This window comes from Mirounga angustirostris, unplaced genomic scaffold, assembly GCF_029215605.1.
Source record: "Mirounga angustirostris isolate CCGP_5_RB_7025 unplaced genomic scaffold, mMirAng1.0.hap1 SCAF_17, whole genome shotgun sequence".
NCBI classification, from domain to species: Eukaryota; Metazoa; Chordata; class Mammalia; order Carnivora; family Phocidae; genus Mirounga; species Mirounga angustirostris.
In genome coordinates, this window is record NW_026991725.1 from 4,573,573 (window position 1) to 4,593,026 (window position 19,454).

The 19,454-nt window shown below is 43.2% G+C and overlaps 2 protein-coding genes across 6 annotated transcripts in view; one reads left to right on the forward strand and one right to left on the reverse strand.

Annotated features, from left to right (window-relative positions):
* Positions 1–8,215, reverse strand: part of SUPT6H (SPT6 homolog, histone chaperone and transcription elongation factor) — a 32,214-nt gene extending 23,999 nt beyond the window's left edge. Inside the window, exon 1 of one of the 4 annotated variants that reach the window (XM_064582927.1) lies at positions 8,026–8,210. The gene's annotated coding sequence lies outside the window, so the exon portion shown is untranslated. Of the gene's footprint in view, positions 1–7,930 lie in introns of all 4 variants that reach the window. The other 3 variants (XM_064582926.1, XM_045889489.3, XM_064582928.1) reach the window with 3 other exon arrangements.
* Positions 8,216–8,340: 125 nt separating this feature from the next.
* SDF2 (stromal cell derived factor 2) lies at positions 8,341–17,514 on the forward strand. 2 transcript variants are annotated; one of them, XM_045889491.3, is made up of 3 exons: positions 8,341–8,551; positions 11,858–12,099; positions 16,847–17,514. In XM_045889491.3, the coding sequence occupies exons 1-3, from the start codon at positions 8,401–8,403 to the stop codon at positions 17,132–17,134; spliced, it is 681 nt and encodes a 226-aa protein (XP_045745447.1). In that variant the 5' UTR covers positions 8,341–8,400; the 3' UTR covers positions 17,135–17,514. The 2 variants fall into 2 exon arrangements, with proteins under 2 accessions (XP_045745447.1, XP_045745449.1); XM_045889493.2 differs by having other exon boundaries at positions 8,344–8,551; positions 11,858–12,054.
* Positions 17,515–19,454: the final 1,940 nt, after the last annotated feature.

Genomic DNA, 19,454 nt, shown 5'->3' on the forward strand with positions numbered 1-19,454 from the left:
TAAACGTAATAAAGGGAGGGGGAGGGAGAGAGACTCTCAAGCAGACTCTGCACTGAACACGGAGCCCAACGCAGGGCTGGATCTCACCACCATGAGATCAGGGCCCAAGCCGAAACCGAGAGTCAGATGCTTAAATGACTATCCTACCCAGGCACCCCACGCCTCGTAGGACTTTAAAAAACAGCACACATCACACACATTGTAACATCAAGATTCTAGATTCTGGAATCCTGAAGCTGGCTGCTGATAAACTCAGCATCAGTCCTCACCTTGTCCTGAATTATGGTCCACCGTGTATGTGCCCATTTTCCACAACTAAGACCATAAGCTTCTGGATGTTAGAGACCAAATCTAATTGAAGGGCTAATAAAAACCATGAAAATATAAATGACAACACGAGAGCATCAGAAGGCACTTCGTGATTCTGTACCAAGTAACATATCCTTCTAGGTGCTCTGCACAAAACAGGAACAGCTAATATCTGTTAAATAAATTACTTGCTTTTTCATATTGTTGCCACCTTCCCAGGGAAAGATGGCAGTGGGATGGGAAAAAAGAGGAGGCTGGCTAACAGTTACCTGAAATGGTCTGAGCTCTAGTAGGAGCCTTAAGTGCTATGGCTCTAATTTTTCTGAAAATTACCTTACTGATATCAACTTATACCACAACCAATTAATTTAAGATTGAACTCAAGAAACAAAACTGAAGGTACTGAGTTCTGGTGGAAAGGGAGAGGCAATGATATGGTCTTATGTTCAATTTCAGGCTGAGGTTTCAGATGCCATTCAAGCTTTACTGAATGCCTGCTGTGTACATACATTCTGCTTGGACCTAGGGATTTGAGGATAAATAGGATTGTTTGTTATCAAGGAGCTGACTTCTGGTAGAGGGAGAGAGATATGAAAATAAGGACCACAGAACAATTTTACGTATTCTATGTAGAGAGCAGGCACAGGAAGAGAATTAGAAACAAACCAACCCACAACACTCACACAAAACCCAAGCAAAACTAATACAGGCCTTTCCTTTAAACAATTAAAAAAAAAAAAAAAAGCGCCCAGAGCAATAGTAATCACACTTCTACCAAGTTCCAGACACTTAAGGAAGGAACACCTGTTAACCCCTACACTGTCCTAGGAGTTACAGTGCACTTTCTCCATTCAACAAAGGAGATGACAGACTCACAAAGTTACTTGTTCAAGTTGATACAAATACCAACTGCAAGAGCTGAGGTCTGAGTTAAAGTGTGTCTCACTCCGAAGTCACAGTTGTACAGTTGTTTCTAATATATCAGTAGGTCTCCAAGTGTGGTCAGGGGACCACCTCCTCCCATCTCTCATGAGTGTACAGTGGAGTTTTCCAGAGGTAGTATGATGTGCAGTATCACAACACTGAATGCAGAAGCAGATATGAAGATTAAAAAGATTTGGGGGGCGCCTGGGTGGCTCAGTCAGTTACGCGTCGACTCTTGGTTTCGGCTCAGGTTGTGATCGCAGGGTGTGGGATTAGCCCTGCATTGGGTGGAGTCTGCTCTCCCTCTGCCCCCCGCCCCTCACACTCCTGCGCACACACTCTCTTTCTCAAATAAATAAAATCTTTAAAAAGATTTGGGGAAAAAAAGTAGAACAGTGTCACGCTTCTCACTACTTTTGAAGATTACAATTGTTTTTTATAAAAGTATTATTTATGTTAAAATGTAGTGAGCTTATTATTTTTTCCCCAGCTTTACTGACATATAATAGACATAAAACACTGTAAGTTTAAGGTGTATGATGTGTTAATTTAACATACCTGTATACTGCAAAATAATTACTTTTTTGGTGGTGTTTTATTATGATTTCAAAATGAATTAATATACCCAATTTAAATTTCTTATTTGGTAAACATCAAAGTATAAAAATCTCACAAACATCAACAGATACAACTCACATAAACGTCTTTGCAATCTTCAATTACATTTATAAAGGGGGTCCTAAGATTAAAATGTTTGAGAGCTGCTACACTATACAGTGACATACCCCACAGGGTGGTGATACAAGTCTTACGGTGAGATTGATGCTCTTTTTTCCCCCAAGACTTGTGTCCTTAAGGTAATATACTTTCAGTACTGTAGAAAGTGAGGATCTAAAACTACTAATTAAATCTGGTGCTCTAATTTGAATTCTGACATCACCCCCCCTGCCCCGGCCCTGAACTAAGCCATTAAAAATAGATTTGGGTACAGCAGCCCCCACACATGGCTTGCTTTAATTAGGCTATCAGACCCACAAATTCAGTCTTACAAGGCCTCAACATCTTCACATTAAATGCCAGCTCCTGCAGACCAGATGCCCTCCAGTCTACTTAACAGAGAGAAACAGACAGCCTACCTGATGAAAACAACAGCTTTTTTTCTGTCCCGGGAGGCAGCTGGTGCTCTGTGCTACACGCAGCTTTTCTCCCATTGCCTAGGTTAGCAATAGAGTACATGCTGTGCTCTAGTGGGGGGAATGCTTCCAGTCTAGCTCACTGCCAAGACTTTCAGTTAAAAGAGGTGTGCCAGAAGCAAGCCTGACTTGCTGCAACTCGCAGGAGCTAAATGTGCGGAGGGTTCCGCAGCAGCACTGCAGGCTGAGGTTGGCAAGTCGCTACTATTCCCCAACAAAAATACTCTTTATTAGCGTATGATTATTATTAATGTATGATATCTCAGCTGAGCCCAGCACAGTTCAGGTTTTTTATTTAGTACTTATGCTCTTGAATTTTCCCCACATTCAGACCGTAAGTTAAATGTGCTAGTGAAACAGGTCTAGAAGGGGCACGGGGTAGCGAAGGGAGGCTTCTCCAGGCAGAAGCACAGCTGCAGTCCAAGATGTGGCTCAAAGGGAGAGGTTGGCCGTTACCATGACATTCTCTGGGAGAGGAATGGAGCTGGGATCACACTGCCACAGGGAGGCCCTCGGCAGTCCCTCCTTTTGAACAAGATGATGTAGGAGGCAATTAAAAGGAGACCAGAGCAAAAAAAGATGTCTGTTAATTCCCTTCACTGCCAGCTTCAATTAACATTTACTTCTATATATACGTATACATATAGGATTAAGCTCTGTGCTGGGACTTGGGTATATAAAAATGAGTAAAATATGTTTTACTTGGTAGAATTCACAATCTATATCAAAAAACTTGTAAATAAAGTTATGACAAAGCACAATGAATGTTGTATTATAGTTATACACCAGGACTACGGGAGCAATATGAGAGAGAGATGTCAGAGAATGCCTCAGAAAAGGTGATGCCTGAGTTGAGAGGACTTAAGAGAATAATCTGGAAAAAGCAACATGAGCAAAGGCTTAGGTTTGAAAGGGCCTAGTGGTATGGGGAACAGCCCCATAAGTCTGGTGTGGAGTTTCAACTCTAAGACATTCTGTATTTTATGAGCAAAAGCCTGGGACTATTCCAAAAGTGTTCACAAGTGACTACCCAATTTGGAATTCAAAAACCTGAAAGTTTAATAAATGAAGTATTCAGAATCCACTTAAGACAAGTTCTTTTAAATTCAGAAATCTTTAAGAAAAATCCTAATCAAACCAAATCAAGATGATAAAATAAAGAAAAAGTGAGGGATGCCTGGCTGGCTCAGTCAGTAGAGCATGCACTGATCTCAGGGTTGTAAGTTCAAGCCCCACGCTGGGTGTAGAGATTACTTAAAAATAAAATCTTAAAACATAAAACACACACACACAAAACAGAAAATGTTAACTCTACCTATCGTCATTTTAATGTGCACGCCACATTTATAGGAAATAACTTTTTTTTTTTTAAAGTTTTATTTATTTGACAGACAGAGACAGTGAGAGAGGGAACACAAGCAGGGTGAGTGGGAGAGGAAGAAGCAGGCCTCCTGCCGAGCAGGGAGCTCGATGCGGGGCTCGATCCCAGGACCCCGGGATCATGACCTGAGCCGAAGGCAGACGCTTAACGACTGAGCCACCCAGGCACCCCAGGAAATAACAATCTTAGGATCTTTCCTATTTTTTTTTTAAAGAATTTTATTTATTTGAGAGAGAGTGAGTGAGAGAGAGCACAAGCGGGAGTGGGGGTGGGGAGAGGCTGGGGAAGAGGGAGAAACCGACTCCCCGCTGAGCAGGGAGCTTAATGCGGGGCTGGATCCCAGGACCCTGGGACCATGACTTGGGATCATGACTTGGGCAGAAGGCAGACGTTTAACCAACTGAGCTACCCAGGCGCCCCTCTTAGGATCTTGCAATACCAGAGTATAGAAAGCATTATTGTTAATGATGACTAACATAAGTAATTTAAGAATACAAGTTATCTCTGTTCTTTCCACATTTCCTTGCAGAATAAGTACAAAAGAGGAGCAGAAACAACTGAAATATGTAACCAGAATCAGAATCCCTGCAACAGAGGCTGGGAGTTAACTTACCGAGTCTTGTGCCACACACACTGGGGAACATATTCCTGCCCTAGCACAGGGGTTATCAAACCACAGAGGGCCAGAGCTGCCACTGTAGCACAAAATCTGACACTGATGATATGTAAATGAATGGGAGTTGCCTAATTTACTGATGATATGTAAATGAATGGGAGTTGCCTAATTTGGCCAAGGAGCTTTAATTTGTTGACCCATGATCTAGAAGTACAGGAGTAATTGAAAGAACTGGTGACTGAGGTACCATGGGAGCCTGTAAGAGTGGACTCCAATCTGGTTTTGAGGAAGTGACTTTGAATAAAGACTGTAAGACTGTGGAGGAATTAGCTAAAGGGAGGAGCTGCCTTCTTTGGTGGTCATGCAAGGAGCGGTAGTGTTGGAGGAGAGCACTTCCAGCACAAGGCCCAAGGCCAGTGGCAGGGCCAGTGAGGGCCAGCTTGACTAGAGAGAGGGAGGAGGGTTCATAATGGAGTTGGAGTGAAGTCATAAGGATCTTGATAGGGTAAGTTAAAGATTTTGGACTCTAAAAGGTGCTGGGAAGCCCCTGCAGGGTTTTAAACTGAACTTAGTTTACTTGCTAATTCAAAGAAGATTTATTTAATGAGTGCCTACTACCTGTCAGGCACGTAGAAAAAAACAAAGTCCTTCTTCCTAGGATATCTACATTCTGGTGTAGGAGACAAACCACAAACAAAAGAAACCTTGCTATAAGTACTAGGAAGGAAATAAATACCCTCACCTCTGAGAGGGTGACTTTAGGCTGAGATGTCAACAATGGGTAGGAAGAGGTTCCTGGTAGAAAAGGTGGGGAAGAACTTGGCATATGGTAGGCAATGTCCTAAGACCAATGTGACCAGAGAATGGTGAAGGCAGCAGAATGGGAAAAAGAGGAGGGGCCTGCTCAAGTGGGGCTCTGAAAGCCACGGAAAACCACTGGAGTGCTTTAAGCAGGGAGACCTGGGTGGAAACAGGGAAAACTGAGGATACCCCTGTTGTAGCCCAGGCAAAAGATGATGGTGGTTTGGAATAGGGTGGTAAAAGCGGAGATAGAGAACAGAAAACAGATTTGAAACATATTTTGGAAGAAGTGACAGGACTTACCAAACTTGGGAAGGAGGGTAGTAAAGGCAAAGAATCCAAGATGATCCCCAGAGGTCTGGCTTTGGTAACCACGTGGATGAGAGTACGTCTTAGAGAGGGAAGATCAGGTTTGGAGTGATGGGAAAACCAAAATGTTCTTTTTGTTATGTTAGATTTGGGATGTCTAAGAAACATCCAAATGGAGCTATTAAATAGGCATTCTGTATAAAATTCTTTTTTTTTTTTAAGATTTTATTTATTTGACAGAGAGAGACACAGTGAGAGAGGGAACACAAGCAGGGGGGGAGGGAGAAGCAGACTTCCTGCTGAGCAGGACCCTGGGATCATGACCTGAGCTGAGGGCAAACGCTTAACGACTGAGTCACCCAGGCGCCCCTCTGTGTACGATTCTTGAACATAGAGGAGGCAGGGCTAGAGATTTGAACTTGACAGTTGCCACCTTTCAGATGGTAATTAAAGCCACGGAGACTGGATCATCTAAAGGAAGTATGCAGAGAGCCCAAGATTAAACTCTGAAGGAAATTCAACATTTAGACCCTAGGTAGGGAGCAAAAGTGGCTAGCAAAGGACACTGAGAAGGAGCAACCAGAAAAATGGAGACAATCCAGGAGCTAAGTGTTAATGAAACCAAGAGAAGAGAGTTTCTTCTTCGTCGTCGTTTTTTTTTTTTTTAATATTTTATTTATGTATTTGAGAGAGAGCAAGTGGGAGGGAGAGGAAGAAGCAAGACACCCCATTTAGTAGGGATCCTGATGTGGGGCTCTATCCCAGGACCCTGGGATCATGACCTGAACTGAAGGCAGATGCTTACTGACTGAGCCACCCAGGAGCCCCAAGACAAGAGAGTTTCAAGACAGGAGTAAACTGTGTTGCATATTCCAGGGATTGAGGAAGGTAAGAACAAAGTATCCATGAGATCTGGCAATAAAGAAATCATTAGTAACCTTGACCAGAGAAACTTCAACCAAGTGGTCAGAAGAGAAACCAGACTAGTAGAGCCTGAAAAATGAATAAAATTTGAGAAAGTTGACACAGATAGAAATCTGGCTGTGAACGGAAATAAAAAAAGTAGGATGATAGTTGGAGGGGGATGAGGGAGGTTACCAGAACATAATTTGTATGTGATGGGAAAAGATTTTTATGGAGAGGTAGGATTGGGTGATTGATTTTATCAGGGAATAATGGAGAGGAAGAATCCAAGGATTTTACACAGGATCCTTATCACAGTGCCATTTATTGAGACCAAGAACATAGGAGCAAGGGCAAATTTATTTGCCTCCAAAGACCATTTGTTTCCAGTATACTACGTGGGCTTCCCTTCTGGCGAAGGTCTATTGAGGGAGAACTGTGAAACGCGACAGCCTCTCTAGATTGCACCACTTCTAGACGTGATTAATCTCTTAATAAGGTTTAAACCTCTTAGGGAGTAACTGCGCTAATCTAATCTAGTAGCCATAGAAGCAATCTAAAGAAGAATGTATTTGCACTGGTTGAGGGGACACAAGTGATGGAAAAGGGCTCTAAATTCAGGTGATGAGGGAGCAATCATACTTTTGTAATCAATACAGTGAAGACTTTAGAACCGGTACCTTCCAAATAAACAGTGCAAGTAAGCTTTTTTTCTAGAAGAAATTAATCAAATTCCAAACTGTTTACATTCTCCATGTTCATTAATAGCAGCGGTGTAACTCAATACTCCCTTGCTACTTCTGATATTACAGTGAATTTCCAAGGATGTATTTTCAGAGAGCTTAGGCCTCTTATTAAAGAAATATAAGTATCACTTCTTGAAACAACCAAGAGAAACGAACTGCTCCAGCTGGTTCAAGGGACTGCCTGAAGAGAAAGGCAGAAACTGGAAGATAATGAAGTTTTGACTCAATAGCCCATTCTGAGGTTTGCGGTGGGCGGTTGATGGATGCAACCATCTATAAAAAGTTCTAATTTTATTTTCAACAATACGGAAAAAGATGGTATTTGGCATCGCCCTCTAGCCTGATGGCCTAGCTGCTGAAAGATCCGTAGGTTTAACATCCCCAGAACAAAAAATTTGATCACCTGATCCTGACTCAGAAGCCCCAAGCCCCTTCCATTCCCAAATCCTTTGGCGTGGCCCAATTTTCACAAGCTTTCGAGAGGACGGAATCCCAGGAAGCCTGTTGATACAACACGGCGCCCAATTCACGGGTTCCGGGTAGCATAGGGCTGGGAAAAGCTCTGAGACTCTAGGCAACTACTCCGGTTTCCTTCTCCTTTTCCCTTATAGACCAGGGAAGGCCGGGGGGGGCCCCCTTCTTCCCGCATACGGCTCCCCAGTACCTCTTCCCTTTCGGGACCAGGCCCTAGGAGCCTGGTTCCTCACCTGACCCATTCGAGAAACACGCTTTCCAGTTCGAACTTTACCTGCCTGAAGCCCGCCGCTACTCCGGAACGCTAAACCCCCACCGAGGAAAATGGAGTCGTCGAACCGAGACTGGGAAGGGATAGTACGGACCCACCGTATGGCCCCTCCGCCGCCACCGCCGCCGCTGCTGCGTCAACGTGCTACGTCACTTCCGGCTCCCTGTCACTGGGAGTGGGCGGGCCATTCCTTGTTCTCTTCTCCCACCCGGCTCTCGGGGCTTCGTTTAGGAGGGCGCGAAAACTGGCCGAAGCGGTTCAGGAAGGTAAGTGTCACAGAGACTTGGGAACAGAGCTTGGGGATCGGAAGCGTCAAGACTAGTGGCTTCCTAGGGCCGCTCTAGCCAAAGGAACCATAAAGACTAGACTTAGGGCTTCCTCATTTCCTCCTCTCTGTGGTTCCGCCTGCAGCTTCCGCTTCCGGGGAGGGGCCGAGTTTCCTTCGAAGATAAGGGCTCTGCGCTACAGCTAGGATGGCTGTGGTGTCCCTACTGTTGTTGGGGGGTTTGTGGAGTGCTGTGGAAGCGTCCAATCTGGCTGTCGTTACGTGCGGCTCTGTGGTGAAGCTACTCAATACGCGCCACAACGTGCGACTGCACTCGCACGACGTGCGCTATGGGTCAGGTACTGCCACCCGGGTTCGGGTGGGCTGGGAGGGCCTGGTAAGCTCCGGAGGGGGCGGGGCCAAGAGAAAATCTGAGGGGTGTGGTCTGGGAAGGTTAGGGGAGCCCGGGGGCGGTTCCTGAGGTCTAGAGGCGGAGAATCGGAGAATTGGGCGTAATATCAGCTTCTATCTGGTGAGCTACGTATCGGGCACATTACACATATACTCTTTTGGATTTATAACATTCCTACGAGGTAGAGACGATTGTTATCCTCATTTTACAGATGAGGAAACAAACTCAAATAAATCGCATGCTCAGAGCCTTGCAGCTAGTGAATGACAGAGACGGGGTTCGAACCAAATCTGTCCAGTTTCAAAGCCTGCTTTCAGCTACTCCAGGCTGGCACTACTCAGTGCGGGAGAGACAGACATGTAGAAAATTACAGTAAGTGCTGTACCTCTGAAGTCTTGAACTCCAAGACCTCACTGTTTGACTATATCTTTCTGTTCTAGCTGTTTTGCATCTTAAGCTTGCTTTTCAACCCTTTTCCTTTGGCCTCTTTTTACTCACACTTTTCTTGTGAAGAATTTAAAGCACTCAGTGGAATTGGAGAGGAAATTTAGAGGGCTTTTTAACATAGGATATTAAAATGCTTGATTTGGATTCATTTATAATTTAGCAATTATTTGTGGATTCATTCAGTACAGATTTAATAAACTTTTTTTTTTTAAAGGTTTTATTTATTTATTTGACAGAGACACAGCGAGAGAGGGAACAAGCAGGGGGAGTAGAAGAGGGAGAAGCAGGCTTTTGGCAGAGTAGGGAGCCCGATGCGGGGCTCGATCCCAGGACCCCAGGACCACGACCGGAGCCGAAGGCAGATGCTTAACCGACTGAGCCACCCAGGCGCCCCTAGATTTAATAAACTCTTATTACGTCCCTAATATTCTAGATAGAGGAGATATAATAGCCAGTCACCAAGTTACAGGAAAACAAAAACTGACAAAGAGAAAAAAGTTCAGTTGGTGAGATGTGAGATGCATCTAAGATGATTGCTAGATTTCTATCTTGGATGACTGATGATGTTATCAAGTAAGAGAGGATGGGGGCTAGTCTACGGTTCATGATTCTCAAAATGTGTCTGACTAGTTAGACTAGGAAAGGACTGAGTTGTCATTGTTGGTATGTTTTATGATCCTAGCAGCCAGTCAGTGAACACTTGCTGTGTGTCCAGCTCACTACTTTTTAATTTGATCTAGTTTCCTAGTTTGGCTCTACTAAATCAGAATGTGGGAGAGAGGCCTGACAATAGGAATCTGTAGATTTGAAAAATTCTTCAGGTGCTTCTAATGGTCAGCCAGATTTGAGAACCAGATTCAGTCTGTGCGGAGCCTGAGGTAGAGTTAAGTACATCATGGTACTGGGTGGGGGTTGGGGGGGAGTTAAAGATATGGGGAGAGTGAGATTGCGCAGGATGCACTGTGGTTCTCAATCTGGTGTCGATTTGAATCACTTGAAAAACCTGTTGAAGCATGTATAGATGCTTTTGTTCTGATCTCCAATAAGTATTTAAGAATGGATAAGGATAGAACTCTGGGTAATCCCAAGGTTTAAGGGTGGGAGAGGAGTCTACAGCCATACCACCCTGAACGCACTCCATCCTGTCTGATCTCTGAATGATGGGAGAGGAAGTGAAGGGTTGAACAGAACCTGAAAAGCTAGAAGGCACAAAGTATAGACTGTGGTTTAGTGAAGCATGGCAATGACTGAAGGCAAAGCTAGGAGGAACAGGCGAGAGTAACTAGGAAAGTGTCTTGAGTGCATTTAAAGAATTGAGTAGTAGATGAAGGCTTAGGGAAGAGAATATCCCTGGAGTTTATATGAGAGTGGTCTCTGATATAACTTGACAGAAAATAGTTTCTTGGGAGGCCATGTGGTAGAGTGGTTAAGAGTGTGAGTTCTAGAGTAGGGCCATCTAAGTTCAAACCCCAGCACTGTGTCTTGGTGCTGTGTGACCTGGGGTGTACTATTTAGCTTTTCTGAGACTCCAGTGTAAATTGGGGATGATGATAACAGTAATACCTACCTTAGAGAATATACGCATGTTATCAAATAAGAATATTCAGGTAAAAGGTTTGATTTGGTATCGGACATTTATTTATTTATTTTTTAAAGATTTTATTTATTTGACAGAGAGAGATGGCAAGAGCAGGAACACAAGCAGGGGGAGTGGGAGAGGAAGAAGCAGGCCTCCCGCCAAGCAGGGAGCCTGATGCGGGGCTCGATCCCAGGACTCTGGGATCATGACCTGAACTGAAGGCAGACGCTTAACAACAGAGCCACCCAGGCGCCCTGGTATCTGACATTTAGAAAGTGCTCAGTACACATTAGCTGGCTAGCAATTATTAGATGTATATTTTCCTTCTTCTTTTTAAGCCTGCAGCTATGTGTTTAACCTGGTACCTTTTAACCATAACTGTACCTCTTTAGGCAGTATTAACCAAATTTAGAGGACTTATGAATACTTTTATAACCTATTGATCACTCATGGGGGAATTCGGGAGCTGCAGTGATTGCTTGGATTAAAGTTGACAGCAAAAGCTGGTCTCTGTTGTGAAATGTGACAGATGTTTTGATTGTCATGCATAGTGAACATTGAATAATATTAAACATGTTTCAGTTATGTGACATATACTAGGGGCTACCCAAGTTATTGTCTATAGGTATATAATACTTGTATATATATGTACATGTACTGACATATTTTAGGGGCTATCCAGGTTATTGTATATAGGTACATAATACTTGTGTTTCAGAAAAATGAACGTAAGTTTATTTATTTAGTTCTGTTTGATGCAAATTCTTTAAGAGTTTTCTATCACACATTTAAGTATAATTTATCAGATAACAATACTATATAAACCTATTTAGTATTTTTTGTGTATTTTTATAATGTTGTAGACAAAGAAATATCAAGCATAGGGTTTCCTCTCCACTCCTCCAAACCTGTTTTATAATACAGGGCACATCGGGGCGCCTTGGTGGCTCCGTCGTTAAGTGTCTGCCTTCGGCTTAGGTCATGATCCCAGGGTCCTGGGATCGAGCCCCTCATCGGGCTCCCTGCTCCGCGGGAAGCCTGCTTCTCCCTCTCCCACTCCCGCTGCTTGTGTTCCCTCTCCCGCTGTATCTCTCTCTCTGTCAAATAAATAAAATCTAAAAAAAAAAAAAAAAAGGTTTATAATACAGGGCACATTATTGGCCTTAGGAAAGAGGGGGATTAGGTTGAGCTCACTCTTTTCTTTTCTTTTTTTTTTTTGGACTGCAGGTAGTGGGCAGCAGTCAGTTACAGGTGTAACCTCTGTGGACGACAGCAATAGTTACTGGAGGATACGGGGGAAGACGGCTACAGTGTGTGAGAGAGGAACCCCCATCAAATGTGGCCAACCCATCCGGCTGACACATGTCAACACTGGCCGAAATCTCCATAGTCACCACTTCACCTCACCTCTTTCTGGAAACCAGGTGAGGTGGCATCCTGTGGATCACTCGTGCCCTGTGCATTACTCAGTTGAGTTGTCTAATATCTTGGTTCTTAGCCCTTTCTTTTCTAGGTGTAGTTGTTCTTTTTTGTGCAGACATGGAGAACTGGCTTTGTCTCATAAGTGTGAAGGAAATTGTTTCTGGGCAAAATAGAGACTTTACATCTAGATGAAATCAAGAAATGAGAAAAGATAAAATAGGTAGAAGCATATCATAAGTCATCTTGATAAATTCTACAGTAAAGAAACCCAATGTTGACACATGAAAAGAACTCAACATCACTAATCATCGGGGAAATGTGAATCAAAACCATAGTAAAGATATCACCTTATACCTGACAGAATGGTTATAATCAAAAAATAAGAAATAACATGTGTTGGTGAGAATGTGGAGAAAAGGGAACCCTCGTGCACAGTTGTTGGGAATGTAAATTGGTGTAGCCACTTTGGAAAACAGTATGGAGGTTCCTCAAAAAATTAAAAATAGAAATATCATATGATCCAGTAATTCCACTATTGTGTATTTACCTAAAGAAAATGAAAACAGGGGCGCCTGGGTGGCTCAGTTGTTAAGCATCTGCCTTCAGCTCAGGTCATGATCCCGGGGTCCTTGCTCTGCAGGAAGCCTGCTTCTCCCTCTCCCCCTGCTTGTGTTCCCTCTCTGGCTGTGTCTCTCTCTGTCAAATGAATAAATTCTTAAAAAAAAGAAGACACTAATTTGGAAAGATGTGTACCCCTGTGTTTATTGCAGCATTATTTACAATAGCCAAGATACAGAAGCAAACCAAGTGTACATCAGTAGATGAATGGGGGGTTGCCTGGTTGGCTCAGTCATTAAGCGTCTGCCTTCGGCTCAGGTCATGATCTCAGGGTCCTGGGATCAAGCCCTGTATTGGGCTCCCTGCTCCATGGGAAGCCTGCTTCTCCCTCTCCCACTCCCCTTGCTTGTGTTCCCTCTCTCGCTGTGTCTCTTTCTGTCAAATAAATAAAATCTTAAAAAAAAAAAAAAATAGATGAATGGGTGAAGAAGATATAGTGTATACATATATACATGATAGAATATTACTCAGCCATAAAAAAGAATGAATTCTTGCTATTTGTGGCAACGTGGGTGGACCTAAAGGGTATTAGGCTAAATGAAATGCAGAGAAAGACGGATATCATATGATTTCACTTATATGTGGAATATAAGAAAACAAATGAACAAACAAAAAGCAGAATCAGACCTATAAATGCAGAGAACAAACTGATGGTTGTCAGAGAGGAAGGGTGTGGGGAGATGGGCAGAATGGGTGAAGGGGAGTGGGAGATTACAGGCTTCCAGTTATGCAACGAATAAGTCACAGGGATAAAAGGTAGGGCATAGGGAGTATAGTCAGTGATATTGTAAATATCACTGTTTTGAGGAATGCTGGTCAAGTATACTATAGGGTGCTCCTCCATTAGGATTTGTCTGATGTTTTTGTCATGATTAGATCAGACTTAGAAATGTTTTTAGGAGGAAGGCCACAGGGGTAAAGTGCCATTTTTATCACATCATGTCACAGGTACATACTATCTACATGATTCATAACTACTGAAATAGTGTTTGTGATGTTTCTCCTATAAAGCTATTTTTTTTTTTTTAAAGATTTTATTTATTTATTTGATAGAGTGAGAGAGCACAAGCAGGGGGAACAGTAGAGGGAGAGGGAGAAGCAGGCTCCCCGCCAAGTAGGGAGCCCGATGCGGGGCTCGATACCAGGACCCTGGGATCATGACCTGAGCCGAAGGCAGACGCTTAACCATCTGAGCCACCCAGGCGCCCATCCTATAAAGCTATTCTTTTCATCTCACCGCCCCCCCACCTTTCTATATTGTGTTTTTGGAAGTAAGTCATTATGCATAGCCCCCACTTAAGGAATGCAGAGTTATGCTCCCCCTCCTTTAGATAGATTAGCTAAAAAATTTATTTGGAATTTTTCTGCATGGGTATTTGTCTCTCCTTTACTTATTTATTTAATCATTTATTCATATCAGTATGGATTCATGAATATTTTATACTTTGAGTTATGATCCCATACCACTGCCTTTATTTTGTTGCTCAAGTTGTTCCAACTTTGGCCATTGGGAGCTCTTTTACTTGTCTCCTGTGTCCATTTGACATATTCCCATTTTTGTGTATGTGTGTGTGTTAACCCTTCCTTTCTTTCTGGCACTGAAAGATACTCTAGGCTCATCTTGTATATTTCTTGCCCCAGTCCTAGAATCAGCTATTTCTCCAAGGAGTTCTGTTTCCTTTTTTTGGAGAATGATATTAGAAACCATGATCTTAGCCCTTACATGAGCTTGTTGCTGCTGGGGTGTTGTCTCTTTTAGGCCTTCTCACCTGACAGAACAAAGAAGGATGTATATGTATATATAGACATAACTATGAGTATTTTTATGTATAACATCTGTATCTGTATTACGTTAAACATGAATTCCTATTGATGTCTCCAACTATAATCCATTACCATTTAGATCATTCTAGCCTCCTTCCTTTACTTATTTGTAAATTTCCACACAGATACCTGGTTTCCACCACTGTCATCTATTTACTTGTTCAGTTCCATATACAAGTATAGAATTGTGGGGCGCCTGGGTGGTTTGGTTGGTTAAATGACTTTTTTTTAAGAAATTTGTGTGAGGGGCGCCTAGGTGGCTCAGTCGTTGGGCGTCTGCCTTCGGCTCAGGTCATGATCCCAGGGTCCTGGGATCGAGCCCCGCATCGGGCTCTCTGCTCTGCGGGAAGCCTGCTTCTCCCTCTCCCACTCCCCCGCTTGTGTTCCCTCTCTCGCTGTCTCTCTCTGTCAAATAAATAAATAAATAAAATCTTAAAAAAAAAGAAAAAAAAGATGTTATAGCATCAGCATTTAAAAAAAAAAAAGAAATTTATGTGAGAGAGAGAGCACGAGCAGGGGTTGGGGTAGAGGGAGAGGGAGAAGCAGACTCACTGCTGAGCGTGGAGCCTGATGCAGGGCTTGATACCAGGACCCCAAGATTAAGACCCCAGCAAAGTCAGATGCTTTTTTTTTTTAAGATTTTATTTATTTATTTAACAGTGCACAAGCAGGGCGAGCAGCAGGCAGAGGGCCAGGGAGAAGCAGGCTCCCTGGAGGGAGCCTGACACAGGACTCCATCCCAGGACCCTGGGATCATGACCTGAGCCGAAGGCAGACACTTAACTGACAGCCACTCAGGTGCCCCAAGTGTCTGACTCTTGATCTCAGCTCAGGCCTTGATCTCAGGGTCATGAGTTCAAGCCCGTGTTGGGCTCCATGCTGGGCCTAAAGCCTACTTAAAAAAAAAAAAAAATACACAGCAATAAACAAATACACAATCAACAAAAGTTGCACTCAAAACTTTACAAGTATAGGGACGCCTGGGTGGCTCAGTCATTAGCCGTCTGCCTTCGGCTCAGGTCATGATCCCAGCATCCTGGGATCGAGCCCCACGTCGGGCTCCCTGCTTGGTGGGAAGCCTGCTTCTCCCTCTTCCACTCCCCCTGCTTGTGTTCCTTCTCTTTCACTGTCTCTCTCTGTGTCAAATAAATAGGTAAAATTAAAAAAAAAGAAAAAAAAACTTTACAAGTATAGTAGGATTGTTAATTAATTGTTCCTTTTGCCTTTAGTCTTACAGACTCTATTTACAAATGAATGCTTTTAATCTAAAATTACATAGCTTAGCATGTTTTTATAAATTTCTGAAATAATCAGTAACTTTTTTTTTAATGACTTTCCACCTTTTTTTTTTTTTTTAAGGTTTTTTTATTTATTTGTCAGAGGGAGAGAGCACAAGCAGGGGGAGTGGCAGGCAGAGGGAGAGGGAGAAGCAGGCTACTGCTCAGCAAGGAGCCCGATGCGGGTCTCGATCCCAGGACCCTGGGATCATGACCTGAGCCAAAGGCAGACACTTAACCAACTCAGCCACCGAGGCATCCCATTAACTTTTTTATTGCAATAGAAACTCTGAATATTTGGCCTTAAGAGGAATGGGATTAGAAGAGAAGTGGAAGAACTCTGCTATTATTTACTCTATTTCATTTAGTTCTCACAATTATTCTATAAGGTGATACTGTCATGAGTTGTTTTTTTTTTTTTTTAAGATTTTATTTATTCATTTGAGAGAGAGAGAGAACAAACAGGGAGAGCGGCAGAGGGAGAGGGAGAAGCAGACTCTCCGCTGAGCCGGGAAGCCAACATGGGGCTCGATCCCAGGACCTGGAGACCACGACCCGAGCCCAAGGCAGATGCTTAATCGACTGAGCCACCCAGGCACCCCTGTCATGAGTTTTTAGAGGAGAAAATGAAGGAGTTACACAGGAAGGAATGGAATGGAGCAGAGATTCAAGGTCTGCCAGTTTCCAGAGCCCATCGCCCCCCTTTCAACTTCTGTTGCTCACTGGGTCGGTTAAAATGTAGTTAAGGGAATGAGGCAGGAATATTTAAAGTCAAATAACAACAGTAAGGCTGTAATAGAAAATATAAAGCCAATACAGGATTACTTGCAAAGTAAATGTTTGGAACATAATCCTAGGGCAACTGATTTCATGTACTTTGTGTCTTTCTTTTTTCACAGTTTCTTTTTTTTATTTTAATTTTTAAAATGTTTTTCCCACAGTTTATTTTTAAACAACACTGGAAAGCCTCTTATTTTTTACTCTTAGGTAGCCTTATTTTTCTTCTGTTGCTTCCCTCTCCCTTCCAAGCCTGTGTGTCAGTCATGCTAATATCGCTACCATTTGTGTCTTTTAGGAAGTGAGTGCTTTTGGTGAGGAAGGTGAAGGCGATTATCTGGATGACTGGACGGTGCTCTGTAATGGGCCCTACTGGGTGAGGGATGGTGAGGTGCGGTTCAAGCATTCTTCCACCGAAGTTCTGCTGTCTGTCACGGGAGAACAATATGGTCGACCCATTAGTGGGCAAAAGGAGGTACATGGCATGGCCCAGCCAAGCCAGAACAACTACTGGAAAGCCATGGAAGGCATCTTCATGAAGCCCAGTGAGTTGTTAAAGGCAGAAGCTCATCACGCAGAGCTATGAGTCTGGAAGCTGTGACCCATGTCACCACACAGTGTTCATGACATCTGCTCCACCTTGGGGTCCCTGCCCCAGGTTCCCTGGGCAGTGGCCATGTCAGCACTGAGATGAAGACGCATGACAGAAAACAGTGGCTGTGTTTGGAAGCTTCAGCCCTTCACACTTGAATTGGTTGTTCTCCCAGAGTTTGGGTCAGTTCTTTTTGAGTACAGGACTTGCTGGTGAAGGAGCAGATATTTTTATTCATAATGATAAAACAGAAACTGAGGGAGATATTCCTCTTAATTGGGAAATTTTTACTCATCAGAAGCTTGGCATCATGGATTATTGATGTGTGACTTTTCTCCTTTCTCTAAAATGATAAAGAATTTCATTATTAGTCACCAGTGTTGTCATTTATTAGGTGTGCTATTTCATAATCTCATTGATCCTTGAGTCTGACACGAGTCAGTGCTGTCACTCTAGAGATGCTGGGAGGGGCGCCCAGGTGGCCCAGTCGTTAAGCGTCTGCCTTCCGCTTAGGTCATGATCCCAGCTTCCTGGGATCGAGTCCCGCATCGGGCTCCCTGCTCAAGGGGAAGCCTGCTTCTCCCTCTCCCACTCCCCCTGCTTGTGTTCCTGCTGTCGCTATTTCTCTCTCTGTCAAATAAATAAAATCTTAAAAAAAAAAAATAGAGATGCTGGGAGCCTTTGGTGTGGGCCCTTTTAAGAGCTTTACTTTTTTATTTTATTTTATTTATTTATTTTTTTAATTTATTTTTTAAGTTTTTTTTTTATTCATTCAAGACACAGACATACAGAGAGAGAGAGAGAACATGAGTAGGGGGAGAAGCAGAGGGAGGGAGAGAAGCAGGCCCCCCACTGAGCAGGGAGCCCGATGCAGGGCTCGATCCCAGGACCCTGGGATCATGACCTGAGCCGAAGGCAGATGCTTAACCATCTCTGAGCCAACCAGGTGCCCCTAAGAGCTTTACTTTTTTTACTTTTTCTCTATTTTCATTTCTCTCCTAGCACCTCACTTTTACTAGATTTTTAACTAATTATGGCTAAAGACCCTCAAGGAATTCAGCTTAATAAATAGCCAGTAAAATGTTTTACTCTGGATCTGTTACTGCAGTTGAGAAAAAAGAGTAAGGGTAGACAATATTCACTGTCTGCTAAATACTAGATGGTGTATTATAGCTCTTAGCTCCTTTAATCTTCACAGATGTAGCATAGGTATTACAGTATTACCAATGCAGAACATGAAGGTTGAGTAACTGCCTGGATTCTTTTTTTTTTTTTTTAAAGATTTTATTTATTGATTTGACAGAGAGACACAGCGAGAGAGGGAACACAAACGGGGAGTGGGGGAGGGAGAAGCAGGCTTCCCGCTGAGCAGGGAGCCGATGAGGGGCTTGATCCCAGGACCCTGGGACCATGACCTGAGCCGAAGGCAGACACCTAACGACTGAGCCACCCAGGTGCCCCCTGCTTGAATTCTTAAAGCTAGTAAATAAGGATAGGAATCCAACTGTGTCTGGCTCACAATCTTTTTACTACACTACAGTTGTGTTCACTCTTGGATAATAACTGCTTTTTTTTGGATAAATGTAGGAATAGCTTTCTCTGAAAAGGGGGGTAGAAAACTTTTGTCCTCTGCTTACCTCATTTCTTCCTTTCTGTCTGCTGGTCAATTCCAGAAAGTTTGCTCCTAGGTCCTCTGAGCATGGTAGTGGTGAACAGAGGTGTCTGCCATCTGCTGGAATTTCATTGACTAGCAGGACTTTTTATTTTTAGAAACAATAATTTCCACCTCCCCCATCCTTTGCTTTAGAGAGGGACTTAATGTGAAACATTTGGGCATACTGGGTCTGTGCCAGACATAGCCCATGACATTAGAGACTTGGTCTCTTTCCACTTCAGTTGCATTGATCATTTGAGATCTTTCCAGAAAGAAGTAGACAAATGATAAAATCAACAATTCAGGTTATTGAAATACTGGGAATAGGCTGGAAACAGTCTGGGGAGAAGAAAGGAAGTGATAGGAATCAGCTGGGTAAAGGGAACAGATTGGACAAGATGAATATGGATAGAGAGGTGTGTTGCAAGGTACCCCGACTTGGCTTGAACAGAGTTTTAACTGAGTTGTTGGCCCTTCCCTGAGGGTTCACAGACAGAACCTACCTTGCTAGGAGCAAGCATATTATAATGCTTGAGAGAGAAGTATGAATTTGAAACAAACGGAGTCTTTGGGGAGATGTGAAATGACTAACAAGAGGACTAGATAAGGAAGGAAACCAGTTGGAGGGGTAAAAACTATGGGCAACCCAATGTGAAAATT